We start from the raw sequence: 23,295 nt of genomic DNA, 5'->3' as shown, positions 1-23,295 counted from the left end.
TTCTCCCCTTCTCATCTTCCCACTACATTAAATCTAACCTGGAACAGAGTCGCTGGAAAGGCTTCTGCTGCCTTATTTTGTTCATGTCAACTGAATGCGTTATATTGATTCTGTTAAGATTATGTTAAATTAATATGAGATGAGTGGACAATCAACTGTGTATGATTGATACAGATAAACTGCTTCCTGCAGCCTTGAACTTTGGCGAGAGGTTTCCCCTCCACCTGCATTTTTTGTCATTCTAGTAGCTGTTCTATGGGAGTTCTGAAAGCTGCACTTGCTTTGCAATGCTTTCAACTTCAATAGAAAATTTCAGCTTTCCCTTCAGATGCGTGGCAATATGTAAGAGTGATCCATGAAATTCGGCTTTTGTTCTGAGAAGCGCTGAGCAGCGTTAATTCCTATTGAGATCTCTGGTAGTTGTGGAACTCGCCATCTCCTAGGGAGCAGAATTAAAATCTGCAGATAAGAAATACTGATTCTTTTATACCTTTGTTTTGAAAAATGGAAGTGGAATTTTGTGATGACTCTAAGTGGTCTTGAGAACACTAAATTGAAAATGGAAGATGAACACTAAACTGAAAATGAAAAACTTTACTGATATGTGAAAGCATCTTATCTCTGTGGCTGGTAAGGGCTGTACAAAACTGTTAGGTGATTCACAGACATGTGACACATTTATGTTGCATCTGATTTCGAAAGCAACATTTTTCTTAACCATCTACCAAACAGGCTTGTGCTCTTGGTGATGATTGCATGTTGTGTGCGCGGATTCATGAACAATGAAGGAGATAGGTTTAGATTCAGAGTAACTAGTATTTCTCTGTTCGTGTTTTTACCCTTTCCTTTAAAGGGACCAAAGCATATCGATGCATACTATCAAAAGCACTAGCTGACTCCCAACAGTATGTGTGGGCTTTTCTGACATTTGCTTCAAACTTTTGTATTATACTCTGAGCAGATTTATTCCCTTCTTACAAGTTGTGTTGCAGATCTGATATTATACAGCTCAAGTAAAAATATGAAGAATGTTTCTCTTCTCGTTTATTTGCCTCAGTCTTGGCTTTCTGGCTCATTGCTTGTGCTGGAGAGGCTTCGATGGCTCGTAGTGGTGCTGGTGCCGTGAGGGGGGGGGGGAGATTCATGCTGGGTAGTGCGGGAACTTCAGGAGCTTCTCGTGGGTATTCAAAGGTGTCTCTTGCAGGTGCCTTTCTCTCTCTAGGATACATAAAGAACATGTTTGCTTCTTCAGTATTCTGAGGGATAGCTACATTAAATAGTTAAAATGTCATAAGGCAAACCAAGTAATATCCCTGATGAATCAGATTTTTTCCTTTTTTAAGGAGAGAAAGAAATAGGTAAAATAAGAAAGAGAAGGTCTATTTTCAATGTTTGCAATGCTCATGCACACCAGTGTATATATTTGATACCACTGATGGCTGGTTCTGAGGAATGGTGACCTATGCAATTTGGCTCTCATCTGTCAGGTAACTCCTGTCCTAAGTGCTATGGCAGTGTAGCAAAGACAGTTTTTGTAAGACCAGAAAGTTTTCTTAAGAGAGATAAAAAGGCCTTTTGTCAAAATGAGAGATGCATGTTTTCTTGTCAATGTACAGTGCAAAGAAAATTGCACTGGCCATTTCCCCCGGTGGTCAGCGAGCTTTACTGGGCTAGTTGTGTGCATAAGAAGAATACGTACTTATTATATGTCCTGTTCTTGGCAGAATGCTCAGCTTTTCAGTAGTAAGTTTCCAAAATGCTATGTTTGATACTTGCTTTCTCTGGCTGCAGGGAGAGCCTTTTGATCTGCATGTCTTGCTACGGTTAGTGTCCACAGGCAGCGTGTTTTGGGCCTGCAAGCTGATTCTCCCGAGCCCTGGTCGGGGTTGGAGGTTTCCTCGTGTCACCTCGGGAGCGTGGCAGGGCGCGTGGGTGAGCTCAGCAGCGGCCGCTGCCCGTGCAGTCATTTTGAATATCTTCACAACAACAGGAAGAAATAGAGCTGGGGCATTTTTTCCACTCGGCAACCTCTGAAAGCCACCACCAAAGGAGATCAAGCGAGGAGATAAGAGTGGATATGGCAGCAGTTTCCTATGCAGCCAGTAGGCAGTGTAGCGCTCAGAAAACCTGTAGATATATTCCTGAACATATAAAATATTCTTTGGTTCAAGTGCTCTGGCATGCCCGGAGTACTTTAAAGAGCAAGCTGCTTTTGGTTTGTTCTGAAGCATAAGTAGTTAATGTTCAAGGCAGGTGTTGAAACAAAGTGATGGTTGCCTTTTTTGGAAGAGTCAGTTGAATGCTTTCCAGAAAAAATAACGTGCTTGGCTCACTTAACTTTGCCTTAGGTCCTTGTAGTAAAAATCCCAACATTGGCAAGCACAGCAGGCTCTGCAGTCCTTTTTAAAATGTGTAGTGGAACCAGCATTTCAAATAGATTTCAGTGTGTGATTGAAAAATAAATGATCAGCTTCATATTTATTTAAAGGTGCTTACTACATCGTCATTTAGTGAGGGTGTTTGTGCCAGGCTTTGCTGTTGCTCTGCTTTCTGTCTGTGCGTTTCTCCCTGCTATGGCCCGGTATCTTCGGGGTTCACTGGCAGCACCTTGCTCGCAGGAAGCCACTCATCATGCCACAGAATAGTGCACAATGTTTTGAAGTCTTAATAATAAATGGAAAAACAAGTATATTCTGGGGAAGAAAGCTGTTACGTTAACAGAAGTTTAACAGTCTCACATACCAAGTGGAAAATACAATAAAAATGCATTATTGTACACTGATTCATCTCTTACATCAGTATTCAGAAAGATTACTGTTTTTCTCTCACATTTTTCTCAAATGTCCTAAGGAGTTGCACTAATACTTACTTACTCTGTCAGTGACTATAAAAAGTGCCAGTAACGTTATGAAACTGTGTATGTGAAAGGCTTTTGCTGTAGTTCTCAAATACACTGTGTGGCATTTTTGAAGTTGCTGAGGAGTTTTGGTTACTGAGGTGCAATGACAGCATGCATGGAATAACCCTGGAAAATAATTGATTAAATCCTTAAAGCCTGCAGCCTTCCTGCACAAGAGGTTTTCCTGGTTATGCCGGGGCCGCAGTAAGATCCTGAGCGTGCAGAGGCAGCGTGGCTAAGCGGTGCCCCGTGCGCGTGGCCTGGCCGCTGCTGTGTCCGCGTGCTCGTCATCCCGTGGGACTGTGCCCACCGTGAAACTGAACGTGCGCTGGGAGCGGACTTCTGCGTCCTGGAGGTGCCCCATAAAAGCAAGCCGTAGTAGAACTACTTTTAAGTAGTGGAATTACAAAGTGAATCCTACAAGCTGAGTAGTACTTTTTAAAGGTATCTGTGTGGCTACTTTTTCCTAGTGCCCACTTTGAGGGGAGTGGATTTTCCTTAGTGGGTTATACCAACAGCGGGAGTCTCTGAAGGTGCCAGCGGCAGCTGTCGGGGTGTATTGAATACAGTACAGTAGCATCTCGCTGTTCATCTCCCTACGAAGGCAGAGTTTGCTTCCTTGTCTGAGAAGTGTGTTAATATGGTATATTCTGTGTTACACTGACTAAAGTTGGGGTTGTTTTTTTCAATTTAAAGGAAGTGTTTTCTGGTAGTCAGATGAAAAACAACAAAAAAGGAAAATCATTCAGAAGTGATACAGATGTTACTTTAAACTTTGGAAACCATTCTGGTAAAAGCATCAAGAATTCCTAAGTGGTTTTCTGTGACAGGTCTGGTCAAATTAAACTTTGAATTACATAGGTCTCTTAGAGGAGAGTATGCGATATGTGCGTAATAAATACTAATGTAACAGCTGGAGGCACAGGGAGTAACTTTGAAATCCTTTCTATATGCCAGGGGCATAATTTATATCTCTACTTTCACTAATATTTGTTTATGAGAAACAAACTGATACAGAGCATTGTGAAATAGTGCTATTAACAATAGTCCCAGGGCAGGTCATGGTTCGCTGCTTTAAGTTAATTTTTATATAATTGGAGCCTGGCTTCAGGTAATCCCTATTATTTAATTCCTATTGGTATATTTTGATGTTTAAAATGTTAGACAGATGCTTAGGACCGTTATTCTGTTATAATATGTGTAAATAATAATCAGGACCAATGTTATGGTGTATTTTTCACAAGTCTGATTAATGGTGTTTAGTCTTGGATTTTCAATTCAAGAAAAAATATACTTTTGTTCCATGAAAGAATGGAATGGTCTGTGTTACGGTAGAAAGCCTTGGCATTGCAGTAAAATTTAAGAATACTTGTATATCCCCTTGCTGCAGATTTCTGTCTAACTTGTGCTCTGGTGCAGGACCTAATACACTTCTTTCTACGTTCTTTTCCTGATGTACTGTACTGTCACTTCTATCTACACAGAAAATAGCATGCTGAATGTGGGAGCTGGTTACCTGTCCTCATATTTATACAGGCTCTTGGGGGCTGAAATGAAGATACTTCTCTCTCTTTACCCGCTCTGGGATACTGAACATTTCTGTATCCACCCTTGAGGGAAATTGAGGTCTTCTGCAGCTGTTACACCCTGGGAAGGTGGAGGAGGGTGACACAGTGACTCAGACCTCTTCCCAGGCTGCTTTGGCGACAAGAACAGGCTACTGCCCTGAAGTCCTGTCTACTGCAACAGCCTGGGAGTAGGAGTGGCTCAAGGGCTGGTCATGCACTACTGCAGGAAATACAGGATTCCTACTCTGACCACTTGCTAGGGACCTCTTAAGAGCTGGCATGGGGCTCAGAAATTGCTTCCTTCTGCAGCAACAGGATAGCAGAAGGGCTGATGGCTGATCTTCCTTTGCAGTAAATCCAAAATGATCATTTTTTCCCCCAAGACCAATGCAACTGAAGCAAGTCTTAGTCTGAAAGGGAATCTGAGCCTGTGCCCTCTTTTCCTCTTGAATGATGCTATTGCCTCTCCAATGGATTTGAAAATCTTAGGACTTTCTATAAATCCTGTTATACTTGTACTTGCCATTATTCTGGCTATTTTAAGCAATGAGTTAGATTTCCCCATCAAGACCTTGGTTAATGTATTCTATTTATAAAGACTTTTCTAAAGTTGTATGATTCATCTGCTTTGTGTCAGACCAAAGCATTTCGTTGCTTCCTGCAAATAAAGCAACAGTAAATATTTTCCCTTTCTCTTAGCCTTTCCCTTTCTTTACTCTGTATCTCTCTGTAAGTCTTTATTTGTCTGAGCTTGAAAACTCATGTTGTTCTGATCTGAGAGTTACTTCGGTAGTTCCAAGGTTTATTGAGCATCACTTCCTCCTGTCAGCTATTTCGTCTGCTTTATTCTGTCTTCCTCCCATCTTTTTAGAGGCTTAGAGCCCTGCTTTATTCTGCCGCCATGTGTACCCCAGCTAGACTGATTGGTTGGAAACCTCATGCTATTTTAAAAAATATTAAAAAAAAAAAATTTTAAGGAATGCAGATGTTAAAATATACGGAATGTAGGCATTGATGGCAAATAGGCTGTAATTATCTTCAATGAATGCATTTTGGTGTGACAGATTACATTGCTTAAATGTCCTACCTGTCTATGCAGAAAAATGTGTCGCACTAAAAATATGTTTTTATTCCCATCAGGTATCCTTAGGTTCCATTGTTCAGTTTGAGAAGGGAAATTTCTCTTTGTCGGCAGAAACAGAAGAAAAGCTTTTCCCTGAGAAAAATGAACATTTGCTGCAGTGGGCCCAAAAGGAATATGGAGCAGTCACATCCTTCACTGAACTCAAAATATCAAGAAACATCTATATCAAAGTAGGAGAAGGTAAAAAATTTAACAGAATTGATTGACAGTTCTAGATGATGCGAATAAGTCTTGTCAAAGTAGTATTTCACATTTATATATTAATCATTAAACAATTTTCATGTTCCAAGTGGTGCAATACAGAGGGAAGAAACAGAGAAAGAAGAGCAAGTCTAAAGACTAGAGCTTGGATTTAGGCAGCTTTCAATGGATTCTGGGGCCCAGATTTTATGTTCCTAAATGTGGATGCAGAATCATTGGCCAGAATCTTACAGAAACCGAATAATTCAAAAACAAATAAATTAGTCATGGTGGTGCATAGGGTGGCTTCATATAAAGGTCTGAGATCTAGAAAGACCTGACTTACGTGTTTTCCCAGTATTTCCTTGAACAAGAATCCAGACTACTTTGAGCTAAGAATCATCTTCCTCACTAAGATAAGCAGCCACAGTCTAATGTCCCTGAGTGTTTTCATCACAAGGAGCAAGATTTCCTGTGCCTCTGAGCTGCATGCCAAAATCCTCCGGTGGCTGCGAGCCGCAGGGTGTATGCAATGGGCCATGGGGAGCCGACAGCAGGGCAAGCTCTGGTTGCAGGTGGGAGATGACGGCAGCTCCTCAGGGATCTCATGGGCACCTTTTAGGGTAGGGCTGGGCTGGCCATGCACCCGAGTGACAGCAGAGCCGCTGAGCGGTGTGAGCCTCTGGAGCCCTGTCTGGCTCTTGCTTTCTCTCAGCTGGTCATATAACAGTTACTACATGCGCGTTACACTTGAACTGTTCTTAACTTGAGCTGTGCAGATAACACAAGAGCCGCAGCTTTTTTAGATGAAGAGATTACGTTCTTGGAGCAAGGCAGTCAGTTCTGGAGGAGTACCCTACTTTTCTCTGTTCAGACTCTTTTCCAGAAATATGTAGTAGCAAAAGAAGTTGAAAGACCTTGCGTTTGCTGTGTCTGTAGTTTCACAAAGAATCATCACTGAATGTAGGGAGGGCAACTTCTCTCTATCATACAGGATGACTAGGGGTGATTTTTTCCCTTTTCATAAAAAGGGACACTTAAATTCCGATGTTCTTTATGTAACAGCCTGCAATTCAGTGTTCTTTTCATACTCTGAAGAAATTGGCCAAGTTTAGAATAAAGCAAACGGTTACCAAAAACTGTTGCGAAAAAAGGCTGATAAAAGTGAACAAGAAGTGTGCTGCATAGCAGCTGGAGGACTAGCTATTTTGAAACGAATTGTTGTGTCTCGAAGTTCAGTGATGTGAATGGCAGAAATCAATGGGACATTCTAAAAACATCCAGCAAGTACTGCTGGGCTCTGTGGCCTGCCTTAGTAGTACTTCAGCCCTATTTCTAGAGAAGCCCTTGAATAGCTGAACAAGTTGGTTACTGGAGAAAAAAAAAGAAAAAAAATGCCTTCTGGGAGAAACCTTTCCTAACCACCTGTATGTGATCATTTGATTTCCTGAAGCATGAGGCTTGCCCCTGAGAGTCAGAACATGCCTGTGTTGGTTTTATCCAAAACCTGCTAAATTCATGCAGGATTCCCCTCCATGATTTTTGTTCTACTTGGCACCAGTCTTGGATTTTAATGCCAGAAGATCATTCAGAAATATATTTATTAGCTCATTAAAGTGCTCTTGGAACATATGCATGGGAGTAGTGGTCTCTGTGTTGTGGAGATGAACGTTTAATTAGATATGTCCAAAAACAGATCAAATTTTGTTTGTTGGTTTGCACATCTCCAGTCAAACTAAGCGGTTAAATATCTGAGAGCTTTGCATCATCCTTAGTGTGGTAAAACACAATTTAGTTAGGAGTAAGCATACAAAATGGAAGTTGGCAAGCAACCAAAATAGACAGTTTCTGAGAAAGCTCCTACAAACTAGCTGAACTGTAACCATATTTGATTTTGATTTAGATTCTTGGCAGAAGAATGAATATGTGTGGGGATTATGCGTGTGTTGAGGGGTGGGGAGAGGGTCAGTTCTTGAACTGCAGCAGTTGTACAAGGAGGAGTTGTATAAAAAACACATGGGACATGGACTTGACCTACATCACTGCAGAGTGAACAGCGCAACCACTAAATTCCGCAGAAAACAGCATATGCTGATGGACACTTCAAGCTGTTGATACAAATATCACACTACCCGAGTGCCTTAGTCGAGCACCCTCAGCTTCTGCTCTCCTACTCATAGGTAGTATTACCCACCATCTGTAAGCTTCCTGACTGTGCGAGTGGTGGCCACACGGAGCAGTGCCTCGCTATGTGCCTGGTAGATTTGAATGGCGCTGTTTGCATACTTATCTACATTTTAGCTTCTCTCAAGTTACAAAAATCTAAACCAGGAAGATTTAACATTTTAAAATCTCAGGCTGTAGCTTAATACAGCAAACAGAAAAGATCCAAAGAGAGATGATATTTCACAGATGAAAACTGCATCTGATGCCATGGTTCTCTGAGCACTTCTGAAGCTGCAACTGGGAGGCGAGTGAGTGAAGGATAGGGAGGGTGGGAAATGGGGTCGGAGCTAGGTCCGTCTGAAGGATGCAGTGTGCATCTGTCAAGAGCGTAGAAGAACAGTTCATCAGATGCTGCTGTGGTGAGGAACATCGTGAAAGCTTGAACAGGCCAGAATGAGGGGGTCTGAGCAAGGGGACCCATGAAGTGGGGTTCTCCTTGCTTTGGTTTGTGCAGTAAATGAGGTGGCAAAACAGTTGCTGTGATAATTGTAACCAGATTTTGGAAGCTGGGACTGCTCCCAGTGAAAGCGATTTAGGTGCACGTTTCAAGCAGCAGAAGTCATTTTAATTCCTCGTGCTTCAGTAAGATAGTATTATACAAGTCAAAAAGACTTACCAGTTAGGTAATTATTGCCTAACTACCTGGTACCATCAGACAAAATCCAGGGTGGGTATGATAGCCTAGAGAGAGCTTAATTTCAACACGCTTCTGGACTAAATAAGAAAAAAACTATTTGACCGTAACAGTAGCTAGGCTGAAAAATGGCAAGGTGCAAATAATATTCCACATATAATCTGTTTACAAGCTGCAACGCTGTGCTCATGTCCTGGGAGAAGAGTAAGCCTCGGCGCTGATTCTGAGCGTGTCCTGTACGTGCTGGCGCGTGTTCTGCGCGGCACAGCAAGTGTTTGGCTTTAAAGCTGTCGGTTATTGCTTTGTGGCACGTTGTGGTTTGCAGCTGTTTGGCCTGCTGCTGCCCTGCCTCAGCCCAGGGTGCGTACCCCGAAGAGCTTCACCCTGCCCTACGAAGACAGACGGCGGCAGCTTTCCTGCTAGGGCTTCTGCCATACCCCCGCGTTTCCCGCGGTGCCGTTTTAAGGTTGAAGTTCTGATCTCCTTAATACTAAAGGCTAGTAACCTTCAAAACACGCTGGAGAAGAAAAGTCAGCCACCTGAGTGGCAGAGGAAAATCCCTGACACCTCGCTCATCCCCAGCTCGGGCTTTGAAAGGCAAGCTCTCTTGGACGGGATTTTTATTGCTGAGTTGAGCTGCCGCTGCCAAGGGCGTCTGCCTCGGAGAGTGACACCTGATTAATGGCTCCCATTTTCACGAAAGTCTAATGATTTTAAGCTGGGATACTGGAACTCTGTCCAAGTTAGCCAGGAGCCTGCGGGTGACACCTAATTTGTACAGGAGGGCGCAGGCGGCGTCTGTCCTCGTCTTTGAAAGGGGGTGCTGCGCGCAGAAACGCAGGTCGCGCTGCGCGCAGCGCCGCTGTGGTTCGAGCAGCCCGGGGGGCAGCCGCGGAGGTGGCTCCCCTTTCCCTCTCTGTCGCGGCCGGGGGAGGCCCGGCCGGGGGCGGCGGGAGGGAGTCGCGGTGCTTTGGGCCTGGCGGAGGCGTCTGACGAAGGCACCGGGAGCGGGAACGAGCTCGTGGCAGGGGCTGATGACAGCACGCGGGCGCTTACCGCAAACCGCTCGGAGGCTGCCGTTTTGCGGCGGGACGTGTTTTGCAGCACTGCGGCAGAGAATTAAGTGCCTGTTGTCTTTTTGTGTATGTACGTGTGTATACGTTTATGAATTTAATTTCGGGATAGATCACTTGGGATCGTTTTCCAGTCTGTGCTGTTGTGGGAGGAGCTGCGGGACTGCAGCTGCGTTCGGGGCTAATCTGGCAGGGCACGTACCAGGTGTTAGGGGAGGGCTTTTCTGGGCAGCGTGACTATTACAGCCTCGTATAGCTTTCACAGATTCTCTAGAGAAGAAGCGGAGGTTAATATTCAAAGCCTACTTTGTGTAGGTTCAGGAGAAGCGCTCTCAGTTGTTTCCACTGTGGCTGGGGTTGCAGGAGTCTCCGGTCCCTACGTAAAGTTTTCTACCGCACACAAATGAGATTTTAGCTCTAACTTAGGGAGCAAATGCTAAAAGTGGTCTCCACTCAGCTTGTGAGAGTTTGTCCGCAGTTTTGCGTGCATCACGCTTGGTGCATGCTTTCTGTCTTGCTGCAGTTTTTAACAGGAAAGGTTTTTGTGGTCAAAGCAGAGCTCGGCGGAGGCTCTGGAATTCTGCTGCTGTTCCTGCAGGGCTTTGTGTGGCTTTGAACAAGGCACTTACTCCTTCTGTGTGTTGTGACAATTCATATGTAAAGTCACCACAGAAATACAAAATATTTCTATTTGTTCAGAGGAAATCCTGGTTATTGGTGTGCAACTTTAAAGGCTATGCATGAGAACTTAATACCAAGTGACTGTTTTTTCTTTTCTGCATAGTACGTTAACAAATGCTTACGATCAGCTGAGCAATTAAAACCAAAATGCAGATTAAAAATCTACTGTAGAGTTTCCTCATTCCGGTTATAGATATTATCATCAGCCTTTCTTTCTTCAAAAACATATTTCATTCTTTTCTTGATATATTCAATTTTCCGTACACTGAAATATTTCTAGACAGCACTAACGACACAAAATGTAGGGAAATACGTTAAGTAAGGAAAAGGAAAATACTTTCTATGTTTTTTAATTAGTTTATAATAAGAATAACATATTTTCTAATGGAAGGAGGAGATCCTATCTCTTTTAAATGTTTTCTGAGTTAATTTCAGAAGAAAAAAAAAGATCTTTTTTTAAAGGTGCAAAAATCAAATTAAATATATGCATTTTGAAAAATGCTCGTGTAATTTATTTCAGAACTACTTTGAGATTTCTCTATATGGGTTTGTTTCAATAAATATTCAAATTCATAAGTTGAAACTGTTCTAATTAAAGTATGTATTTTACTTCAGAGATGTGCTGAACTGTTTCAGCAAGTTGTGTAACAACATTGTGTTAATTTATCATAACTACTTATGATGGATAGATAAACCTTCTAGGCTAAAGATCTGTGTCATAAAAAGTAGTGCTGCATTAAAGCAGATGCCGTACATACACGTATGTAAATAGATATGTATGTGTAAAGGTGCATATACTTTTTTTTTTCTTTTTTCTAGATCAAGTTTTCCCTCCATCGTGCAACATAGAAAAGAACTTTCTCTCTTTAAATTACCTTGCGGGATACCTACAACCAAAAACAGCAGAAGGGTGTCTTATGTCTAACTTAGTCCAAGAAAGAGAAGTTCATATCATTGAATTAATCACTCCAAATTCCAATCCATACAGGTAAAGTATCTACCAAGTATGCTAAATCTTTCTGAATTTACGGCTAAACATTTCCTGCATCTCTTGAAAGTCAAATGATGGTAGCCGTTTCTTCATTATCAGAAGATCTTGGATCTTAGTACTTTACCTCTAATAGAAACTAGTCCTTCAGTGTGTAAAGATTTTGGATCCTGCTTCAGGATTCCAGGGTTAATTTTTGTGGGCAAGACTGCAAAGTGCCTCTGTTGTGGACTATATCCTGTCCCTATTCTGTGGGCAGAAACCCTTATTAGAGTTAGATAAATTGTCAAAGTCACTGTGAACTTAGGAGGTAAGACATGTAAAATGTTCCTCCTTGGCCTGTCTCTCCTAGATCTTAGTGGCAGCAGAGGAGTGGGGTTTGCTTCAGAAAATCACGCCTGTAAAAGCTCTTCATAGGTGGACAGTATTGTTGCTAGAGCAGATGTTTGCTGTGAGACTCAGGTGTTTGTCCCTTTGCAAGAAGGAAATAACAATTTCACGAGAGCTAAGGGAGAATTAAAATCTTGCTCACTGCAGACAGTCATTGGATACCCAGCATCATCCAGTTGTCCCTGTTGTGCAGTTGTTTGGTAAATCCCGTCCCTCATCAGGAAATTACACAAGAGATACGGTGGGAGGAAGGGTTTTTTCAAGAAGGGCAAGATGTTCAAAGTACTCCCTTGCATAACAACCTTGGGAGAGTGAGGAAGTGCGGAGATGCGGTGGGAGGTGAGTAGGTGACTCCAGATGATGTGCCTCCATGTGGCGTGAGTAACTACCCCATCCTAAACAGAGCTGCTCTTTTGCACCAACATCACTGTAAGCCCCTTGAAGCGTTTTGCAGTAGCAGCCCTCTGTCTCCTTGCCTTCTGGGCTTTGGCTTTGGCTGAGAGTACATGGTAAGAATTCGGAGGACCACACTACAAAAATTTTAAAAGTTTTAGTAGTAAAACTTTTAAGAGTAATGAATATTTGAATTTCTATTTCCTTCATTCCTAGTTATATACATTATCTACAGCTATCTTTACAAAGTTTATATCCGCATAGAAACATATAGAAGCTAAGCTGGATATGCGTGTAACTGCAGGAGATAAAGCAAAGATCCCAAGACACTAAGGGGCAGTGTGGAATATGAGATGAAATGTGTTACTTAGGGGTGATCACGTTCTTAAGACATACAGTCTTAAGATCATCTGGAAGTAAAGATTTTTCTGTTGAATTAATACTTTGCATGAGGAGATGTTACTGACGGGTACTAACCTATTTGCTCTACTTATTTTACTGAGGTCTTAAAAATCTGGATGTTCATCAATTTTCCAGCAATCTGTAGGCTGGACATCTGTTTTCTTTTATTTTCTTTTTAAAATAAGTATATATCCAGAAGTATTGGAAACTAAATACGACCATATAGTAATTCTTCAACACATGCAAGAGCCTAAGCAAAATAATTTCCACAATTTAACTGTATAGAGATATTCCCTGATAGTATTTGTGCTGCATTTTTTTGGTATAGTTAAACTTGTTTATCTGTCTTTTTGGTTTTTTTTTTTTAAGGTATGGTTTTGAGCTTTAATGCAGTTACACTGAGAGGAAACTGAAATAGCTATATTTAAACGCTGTTACAGTGGAAAAAAAACCAGTGTTTACTATTCATTTAACTAACCTGCTCCAAATAATAGCTGAAATGAGTAGCACACTTTTTGTAAGCAAGAGACAAAAAAAATCAAGTAATTATTTGTTTAAAAAGTATTTGTTTCTATTGTTACGTAAAATCATTTAAGCATATGTGGGATAACAATCTGTTTTGCACATGTTGTGTTGTCTGGGATAATCTCCAACATTTTAATCAGCTGGCCAGACACTGGAAACATGATGGATTGGAAGAAGGTTGATAGCTGAAAATTTCTGGCGTTCTGGTCTTACTTTCTCTCTATTTTCCACATATAGTGCTTTCCAGGTGGATATAATCGTTGACATTAAACCATCTCAACCAGGCGCCAAGCTTGTCAGAGACGTCGTACTTATCCTGAAGTGCAAAAAGTCTGTCAATTGGGTTATCAAATCGCATGATGTCCAGGGAAAACTGGAAGTGATTGTAAGTTTAGGCAACTTTTTCTTTCCTTTCCTTTTTCTTTTATTTTTTGATGAGGTGTCATGCTGCAAACAGTATGTAATCTGTTCAAATGTGATATGACATTGCACCATATTTATTTCTGAATGTTTTCTCTGTTAGGTGCTTTTTCTGAATTATTATTGCATTTCAAGCAGTAAATATAGAAACAATATGTTTCGGTTTTCCCTTATATGGAATATATGGACTATTAAACTGACCAGCTCATCACAGGTGCCAGGTGTTTAGTGCAAGGATTTAGGGTGTATGTCTGCTTCGCTTCTGTTGAAGATGCACCCTAAGCCTTGAATTGGATGTGCTCTTACCTCGGTGGGTCTGCAGGTTCAGCTCAGAAGCTGGAAAGCTGCCTGTGACTGTGGAAGGGGTGATGCTAGATACAAGGTGTCCACCCACATCCCTTTAGAAGTGGAAACCATTTGCTCCTTCCGCCTGTGATGATAGTAGCCTCTGGCCCTCTCCCTCACCAGTATTTCTGTCTCCAGCAAGTGTTTGGTCAGATTGACCTCACCTCTGCTCAGACCGCAAATAATAGGTTTTAAAAAAACTAAAACCAAGGCCCCTAAAGTTACACTTTTGAAACCACACTTAGGTATATTTGGAAGTTCCAATTCAGAATGATTTTTTGGCAGAGGCTCTGTGGCTCCACACATTTCTATTGAGAAGATGTATGTTCCCTTTCTCTAACAAAAAATAGATCGATGTCCCAGCCTAGAAATGTGTGGCCTCTGTCTCCAGTGGCTGGTAGAGGGCGTTGTACAGGTGAGCCCGGTGTTTGCTCAGGCCCACCAGTGGGCTCGTGATTAACCCTTTTGCAGTAACTAAGATGCACTTTCAGCTCGAACTATTTGTATTTCACTTTGTGCAGTGGCTTTCTGCTCTTGTGTGCAGAGGCTGCTTGATCTAGATCTTCCAAGAACAAAATGGCAGGCAGGGTCTGAGATTTTGAGGTGAGGAATTTAAAAGGAAATAAATTATGGTGCTGCTCAGAAAATGGACTAGAAAATTGTCGGAGGTGGGTGATGAAATTCCCCTCTGATCCCGTGACACATGCTGCTCTTAGGGATGGGAAAGGACATTCTGGTCATTCTATAGGTCTTAAGTAACTGGACCTTAAAGAGAAAGCTCAAGGTTAGTAATTTAGGATTAGTATATTCGTAAGGAGAAGGGCAAAAAAAAATATCTGATTTTATAGCTGCATTCTTGGTTATTACCTAAAATTTGCTGATGTGTATTTAGGCCTTTTAGCCAGTACTGTGTGGATCTGCTTTTACAGGCTAGAGAATAGTACATTAATTCACTTCATGCTTTTAGCTGTCCAAGGAACAATATTTTGTATCCATGCAGCTACCTGTTTATGGCTCATGAATTTTCAGGGAGAGAAATCCTAGAGGATTTTAAAATGTCTTAAGTGCTGCACTTACATTGCGTGTACAAAGCAAGTATGTTTATTCAAAAGTTTTCCTTTAATAATGACAGAGAGTTTAAGTAAAAATCTGTTACATCTTATTCTTTCTGTGATGGGTGGCATTAGATAACATTTTATTTAGATTAACAAGAAGATAAAGTAATACTATATTTGGAAACGTCAGTATCTGAAAAACTTTGTGTTAGGATTTGTGGTGAGTATTTCCTCTACTGCTTGATTCTTACAGTTGCTTCAGTTTCTGAATGCATGCTTGATCTACTTTAGTTATGGAGAGGGGAGGAGACTAAATATCCCCATGTCATTAAAATGTTTGCTCCTCCTGTGTTTAGGATCTGTTCATATCTGTACAGCTGAAGGCCTTTCCAAATCCAATTTTAGACAATGCATTAAAAAATTACTAAACAATTAGGTAATGTTTCATAACGTTCTTTTTTGCTAGTTGAATCTGTTCCATGCACTTCAATTTTCCTAAGTTCTTGCCCTCAGTATGAATCGCAATTGTCTCGAAGGCACTGGCAAACTGGGAGTGAAAGGTTAAGGCCAAGCTGCCTCAGACCGGGGACTGTGAATTATTAAGGTTCAGGTTCACAGACGAGAAATGGAGAGGACCTGCCAGGTGGTGTAGCTCATCTCCCAACTTGCTGTGGTTCTTCTTGAAACTCTGAAAAAGGATGGACCCTAAACCCAGTAAAATGGGTATGATTAAGGCAAAATAATACACAACTGAAGTGCACACTCATCCAAATTCACCAAAAATAAATGCATAAGGCTTTTCTCCTAGGCTGTCTTTGCTCCTGATTGCAGCCTTTTGTCCTCAAAAACCTTGTGCAATGTGTGCGAGTTCCTGTGTTTCTGGACTGCCTGCCTCCACTTTCATTGCTTCTTTCAGAAGTAGTGCCTTTTTGCAGAGGTGTAGGTTGTTCAGTGGACAAACTGGGCAAAGAAGTGAAACTGCAGAAAGACTTAGTGATTAGCATTAGCTTCCATTCATTTCAAAGAAAAGAAATGCTTTGAGGGTCAGAGAGTAGGGGAGGTGGAATGCTCAGATCGACAAATCTCTGAAAGTTTTAAAAGCTTGTGGACCTATGTGGACTGTTCTTTAAATGAGAAACCTGAAACCTGTGCCTGCTAATTTCTGAAATAGTCTCTCTGCATGCTGAGTACTCTGGTAGGTGGCTCTGCGAGTTGTCTGTTTTCATACGCTGCCTACGATGGAGTTGTGCCGGCTGCATGTGCAGGATGCTTTGCCTACTCCTGCAAGCCCCCGGGATTTGTTTTGTTTCACTGAGCAGTGCAGGCTGAACATCACAAGGTCACTGTGGAGTGAAGAAGTATAAACAAGCCCTGAAAATGGTCAGGTGCCAGCTAGGACAGTAAAGGTCGGAGTTAATATTTGTTCAGCTGTCTCATCTTCACAAAAAAGAAAGGGAAAGCAGAGAGAGAAATCCAGCAAAATTTGGGTAGCATAATAATTCCAACCAGTCAAATCTGGTGTGGCAATTTAAAAGTGTGTGATAAACCATGTTCAGATTTCTGTCTGCTGAAAAAAGAAAAAGACTATTTGACCCATAACCATAATAAGGCATTGTAATTGGAATATGTATTGCTTCCTTTTCGTTTCTTATCTTCAGTGACCTTTGTCATTGGTAACAGTACTGGTAACAGTAGCCTCAAACCTGGTAACCTGCACTTAAAATTCCCATTACCGTAAATTCTGAAGCTTTGGGTGTTTAAAGAATGTAGGATAGGGTCATGTGGAAGAAAGAGGGAGGGAGGAAGAGGCAAATCATTCCATTTATTCAGGTCCCCCTACAAGCTTTATTAATTTCTTTGCTTAAAGGCAGTATTTCTGAAGGCAAGTACAAAAATGTAACCTTACTTCTTGACCTTTTGTAGAAGGCCCGTATGACCGATGCCCAAAAACGAGCTGAGAGAAAGATCAGTGCTGTAAATCTTTTGAAGTTCTGTATCGGTAGAGGATTAAGATTTGATCACGTTGAGGGAAACCCATAGAGATTTTAAAAAAAGAATGCAGCCTATGTGATGAAGCAGATAGGCGAGGAAATGAAAGTGCTTGTTGTGCAGCATGAACTGGTATAATCCATATGTTGACAGTACAATTCAGTCCTACTGCAGGAATCACTGAGAAGCAGGTCATAGTGCCCATTACTGAATTGGGCATGTTCAGCTGGTTCTGTAGTTGTTAAAACGACTGATTTAGTGATAATAGTAATATTGAGAATGTTGTGTCTGAATCTACGTATTTAGCTTTATATATTTAAGCTGCTAAACACTTTAAAGCAATTTAATGTGACACAAATGAGTATTTTGGGACTGCCCCTCTTAACAGCTAGAGACGCTTGTGGTATCCTTTTGACTTGCAGCTTTGACAACAAAAACGGAAATTTTGCAAAGCTTTCACAGTAAAATGAAAGCTGACTGTGACTCATCTGTATTTCATGGCTGCTTTTTGATGAGCAATAATGCATAATTATTTAATAATAAAATTTACAGGCTAGCAAGTGTATTTTTGTAAGTTTGCTGTATCGATGTATTTGTGTAACACCTGTAGTGCAACTCATTAAGTACAATTTTTATTAATGTGTGGAAAGTATATGTTGTCTTTTAAGTAGCTCAGTTTTGCCAAAAGTTGAGCATTCTCACTTAGCACTATACTCAGCATTTAATACAGTACTGTTTAATATATTCAGCATTTTGCAGGACACACGCAGCATTTATAGTCTCAAGCTCATTCTGTGGCGTGCAGAGTACCCTCAGTTCCAGCTGATTTAAAGCATTAACTGGAATCAGCTCCACTTCATGAGTTGGGCCCAGCTGCCCTTTTCAGGAGTGCCAGTTTGAGCAAAGGTTTTCCCAGATGTAGCCGAAGTTGTACCCTAAACTGGCCAAAGAAGTGAGGGAGAACATTTGAAAAATCAGTTGTCTGAGAACTCAGAATTCACTTCAACGCAGAGTTTTGAAAAAAAATGTGTGTTACAGAAATGGCCATAAGCATGTCTTTGTCTCCTTTAGGAACTGACGGTTTCTGACTGCTTTGGTTTGGTTTACTGCAGCGCAGCCTGAGCCTGTCAGAGGCTGGAAGGAGGGGGAAGAGAAGGGACATGCTTGTGTGCAGCAGTTCTGTGTCTGAGGTGGCAGAGTTTATTTCCCAGATAACCTGTCTGCTCTTATTAGCAGACTAAAATTTGTCTGCAAACCATGTGCAATCAGTGTCACTATTCCATGTAAAATATCCTTAAATGGTAAATCATGAACCAGGCTCTCTCTCCTTTGTTTGCAGACATCAAATAGTATTGGCTTTGGAAAAGAAACAGAACGATCCATGACTATGAGTAAATCAGTAATACCTGATATTCCCTCATCACATGAGAGTTTGATCAAGTGGGCTTATGAGCATAACTATAGCCCAGTTACCTCCTACACAAAAGCCCCGGTTGCTAATCGGTTCCACCTGCAACTTGAAGATACAGGTAAGTTTGAAGGTGGACTGCTATCATATAGAAAATATATATAAACCTCAATTTTGAGATTTTGTTCTTGAGGATTGTGTTACTTTTACTGCTCATTTTCAAGGATGCTGATACCTCCTACTTACAAAAATACATGTGGCTTTTTGATTAGAAAACTATGTTATTTACTGTGAAATGTTAATGGAATTAAATGGTTCTACTTTGTCCAGCTCAGAAGCCATTAGGGCTGACCATACTCAGTATTCTCTGGAATTAAAGGACTTCAGTGACTGGATATTTTGCTAGTTAATAAATTTAGTTTTGGCTTTCAAAAATATGAATATAGTATTTCCTTAATTCAATTAAATAAATATTTAAATTGTTTACGGACAAAGTTGGCTCACCAGAGAAGTCTGAGCAAATAGAATAAATACAACCATTAGAAAAAAAAAAAAAAAAACTATTTGGCTAAAGTCATTGCTGACGTAAAGATGTCTTGATATGTTGAAGCCAGTGGAGTTGCTTCTCTTTTTGCACTAATTCTGGATGTGGACTGCTGAGAACATTGTTTAGCTGTTTTGACAAAGCTTATAATCACGTTCATTTTATCAGTTGCGCTCTTATGGGTTCCAGATAATTATCTGCTTGGGCCAGATGCTGAGATTTCAATACTGAGCTGCACTGTTTATAAGTCGGGGATAAATACTGTTCTCATTTACTTAGCATGACATTAACTCTGATGTTAACTTCACTCCAGTTATGTAAGTACGTCTACAACAGTGAAGTTGACTGAATTTGTGCTGGCAGGTAATGGAAGAATTTTGCTGATGACTTGAACTTACGCTATCTCAGCAGTACTGAAATAGTGCATTTCCTGGTTGTTTCCTTTACCTTTGTGGTTGCCTTTTTGTGTATAATGGGGCTCACTCTTCAAAGATGGCAGTTCTTGGTGAGATAGATTTATAGCAGGGAATAAATATGCCAAGATGAGATGCCTCAGTAACAATTAAACCCTTAGTGCAGGAATTGTGCCTAGTTACCTGGAAAGTACAAAGATGCTACTTTTGATGTCCTTCAGGAGCTTGTTTTCTGGATAGTATTCCTGAGATAGGAAGTGTTCCTCTTCTGAATACCTTTGGGAAAGGATCTAATAACCTGGTATTTTTTTTTTCTATTTTTAGAAGAGATGAATGATGAAGAAGTTCATTCCCTTCCTCCAGAGCTGACAGAATTGTTGGATGCTAGCCCGCTGCCTGCCCCAAAGAATCCTGCATTAAGTGATAGCCTGGCTTTTCCTTTTCCCATTAACAGAGGAAGACATGGCACAGTGGGAGAAGGAATCTTCCCATCTAGAGATTCAGCTGACACATTAATAGACCGTGACTTTGAGCATTCCCTCCCAAAACATAAAGGACCTGAAGAGGTTCAGGGTAGTGCTGATGTAGCTCTATCCATAAAGTGTGATGACAAAGTAGTGATAGTAGCTGTAGAAAAAGACTCTCTGCAGGTTGGTGTCATCTCATATTCTCAAACTTGGGTAGGCTTTTGGTAGACCATTTAAAATGTATTGACTGGAAAATGAACGTTCTGTGGTTTACAGCCACTTTCCCTCCTCTCCCCCTTCCCCTCCAAAAAAAAACCATTTGGAAGTGGAAAATATGCTGTAGATGCTGTTTGCCAGAGTTCTAGGACATTTTTCCTCTTCCCAACAATCCACTAGTTTGTAGAGGTATTTCTGATAGTGTTTTGCAGGGTTAGTTCTGTCAAAAGCTACTGCACTCAAACATTAATGTGAGTTTTTAATCTCCAAAGTCCCTGCTTTTGATAGCTGTGTAAGACCTGAATAAATCTGTGAAGAGGCAGCTAAGGGAACAGAAAGCTAGAGGGTGGAACTATGTGGTCCACTTTGTCCATTATATGGTATTTTCTTCTTTGTCTTCACTGTCTGCAAGCTGAAAGGTTGCTTGTGCCCATTTGCGTTATGGAAGAAAGCTTGATACAGAGTAAAGCTTTTTTAGCTCATTTTAGACGAAGGAGAGCTTATGTCAGTAGACTAATAATGAGCCTGTTGTTTTCTATGTTCCATGTTACATTTATGCCCTCTCTGTCATTTGCATTTTGAGATTGACCTTCCCTGGATCTCAGTACAATGAACTTCACTTCCTCTTATCAGTACTCATAAAAAGTATTCGAAGATGCACTTTGTGAAATAGTCTAACACAATTGTACTTCAGCTGAGCTCCAGCCACTTACAAAGCATCTTTGTTTTAGGCTAATGGCTACACAAGGACAGAACTCTCACTGCTGGATCACTCTTGCAAAGCCAAGATGAATGGTACCCATTTCATTTTGGAATCTTCGCCGAACAAATGTGGGACTCGGACAGCGTATATCTCGGACAAGATTGTTTATTTTAACTCTGTGAGTATTTTACAAAGAGCAGCCTTCTTTTCTACTGCATATCACAGTGGTACAAGCAAGCCATTGTACTTGGCTGTAGTTTTAGCAAAAAGGAGGTATCCTGATCTTTTCCTATGTAGCTCAAACCTAGTTGCAGCTACAGTTCCTGTATTCAAGGATGTGTGAAGGCTGCACCTTCAGTCTGCTCTTATGGTCAGATAGTATCCCAAAGAAAAGAGGAGGAGATGGAGTCGTACGGTTTTACAAAACTGCGTGGCTGCACTTTGAGGACCAGCTGAACCATTCTCAGAGAAGGAAGTTGTGCATGCTTTTCCTAGGCAGCTTCACTGTATCTGCACTTAACCAGTACTATGCAGCTGAAAGGTGGGAGAGCAGCTGATACGTGAGATAGGAACAAAGATTTGTGATTGCACAGAGCAATACGATTTATTTCATGATTCAATAACTTAATGAATTATTTCAGGTGATCGTTTTTTTTTCCTATTATAATTGTGGATGAAAAAGGCTTTCAAAATGTGAGGAAAAGGCATTATTTGTGCATGCTTCTGTTTTGTATTTTGGATTTGTATTTTCTGCTGTATGTGGGGAAGGGCTTCTGGGTTCTTGTAGCTAAGGGATGATGCAATGAAGTAAGGAACTCAGATTCAAACACTGCCTCCAGACCAGCCCTGCTTATGAGCTTGAATACACTGTGGCTAAACTGGATTGGGAAGCAATGACATGTTTCTCTTGCTGGGCTTTTCAGCACAAAGAAGTAACCTTGCCAAATGAAGGAAGGTCTGTAGTCCAACCCAAACACAGCTAAGGCAACCTGATCCAAACTTCCCTGGCTAAACCATTCCATACTGACAAGTCTGTAGCACCTGGCTTTAGAAACAGTCCGGTATCAACAGTATCATATCCTGGGTTGAAACATCCCTGAACTGCACAATAGTACATGTCTGGAACGAAATACTGTTATTGTCCATGTATTATAGCCTAGACCAAAGCTGATATTTGCCTTCTCTTTTTCCATCAGATCCTTTAAGAGTCTTGGTTACTCACTTGAACTCAGAATCTTATATGGTATCTTTCAGAATTTGGGGGGGATCATTGCTAATTTATAAACATCATACAGAGGAGTCCCAAAGAGTGTATATGTCACTTCTTAGCCATTGCTGTACTTCAAGAAAACAAAGGTGAAGTTTTGGAAGGGAGGGAACCACTTGAGGAACTGCAGGAGATAGAGAAGGAGAAAACTGAACACTGGAAAAAGAAAACTGGGAATGTCAGGTGAAGAAATGAAAAGTGTGCGAAGGAGAAAAAAAAGTGAGGAATTCCAGCAGAGATTCAGAGTAAAACTAGAAGGGAATAATAAAGGAAAGGGTATGATGATTTAGGGTATACAATTTAGGGGAAAAAAAATATATCTTTTGACCCTAACAGTTTTAATGATTTTCCTTGAGTACATCAATGAAAGCTATAAGATGTGAAAAAACACTTCAGAAAGCCAATTCTTATGTCAGTGTTAGTTATAGAAATGTCAGAAATAGAATGGGACTGCTGGGGTGCTCATAGAGATTCCAGCACCCAAACTGCCTTTGCATTGTATGGAGCTTTGCTAGTTTGGACATCTGGAAACAAACAAAAGGATGTTCCATAAGTATAATATCCTGACTGCTCAACACAGGGCTGTTTAAGACATGCCTTTCCCATCTGGTTAGTTGGCTCCCTTCTTTAGGCTTTAGCATTTTTCTGAAGAAAGAAGATGATAACTGTGAAGAGAGAGTGCTCAGTTAGCACCTAATTTTGTGTGTGTGCAATGCCTTTTGTGCAGATTGTCATTCAGCTGTCATCACCAGCTGAAAGTAGTGGCTTTGATGATGACGACATGGAATCAGGTGATAATGGATTTCCAGGGGATGCTGATGAAGGAGATGTTGCTTTCTCAAGCTGGCCTGAAATAGCGGTATGTTACTCTTGGTTTTGCACTTGGCAATAGAGAAATGCCTGTTGTAATATGCACTCCATATAAATTAAATTAATTATTTAGAAATTAATTTGCTCTTCACTGTTTTTCTGCTCACTTCTATTCCTTGTGACCCAGCTGAAGAGCTGAACAAAGAAGATGGAGTGTGGGTGGGCCTATATTATATGCTCCACATTTGTCCTTATCCAGCTACCATTCCTGACTCTGGATGTATTTTTGTATTATTTTATTCATTTCAGTTTAACTGCACACTGCACCAGCCGGAGAATGATAGAGCCTTTTTTAATCCTTCCATGTTCTGGCCTCTTGAACCACACGTCACCAATGTGACCTTCAACATGGAGCTGTACAAAACAGATCTGTTTCTTGCTCCTTCCCAAGGACTCTTCTCTGTTGCTGAGAATGGGCCAATATATGTAGAGGTAAATAATTGGAAAAGGCTTTCAAATTAATGAAAGTGTTTTGCAAGGCTATACAAACTGAAC

The 23,295-nt window shown here is 41.0% G+C and overlaps 1 protein-coding gene across 1 annotated transcript in view; it reads left to right on the top strand.

The window, feature by feature from the left end:
• TGFBR3 (transforming growth factor beta receptor 3) overlaps nucleotides 1-23,295 on the top strand; it is a 126,598-nt gene that overhangs the window by 81,261 nt on the left and 22,042 nt on the right. The window contains exons 5-12 of the mRNA XM_062581355.1: nucleotides 5,608-5,791; nucleotides 11,225-11,393; nucleotides 13,341-13,488; nucleotides 18,252-18,441; nucleotides 19,602-19,927; nucleotides 20,692-20,841; nucleotides 22,658-22,789; nucleotides 23,050-23,232. Coding sequence (XP_062437339.1) covers nucleotides 5,608-5,791; nucleotides 11,225-11,393; nucleotides 13,341-13,488; nucleotides 18,252-18,441; nucleotides 19,602-19,927; nucleotides 20,692-20,841; nucleotides 22,658-22,789; nucleotides 23,050-23,232 — 1,482 coding nt within the window. The remainder of the gene's footprint in view (nucleotides 1-5,607; nucleotides 5,792-11,224; nucleotides 11,394-13,340; nucleotides 13,489-18,251; nucleotides 18,442-19,601; nucleotides 19,928-20,691; nucleotides 20,842-22,657; nucleotides 22,790-23,049; nucleotides 23,233-23,295) is intronic.

This window comes from Rhea pennata, chromosome 8, assembly GCF_028389875.1.
Source record: "Rhea pennata isolate bPtePen1 chromosome 8, bPtePen1.pri, whole genome shotgun sequence".
In the NCBI taxonomy this organism is placed as follows: Eukaryota; Metazoa; Chordata; class Aves; order Rheiformes; family Rheidae; genus Rhea; species Rhea pennata.
The sequence above is the reverse complement of the archived record's forward strand: the minus strand, read 5'-3'. Positions and strand labels throughout refer to the sequence as shown.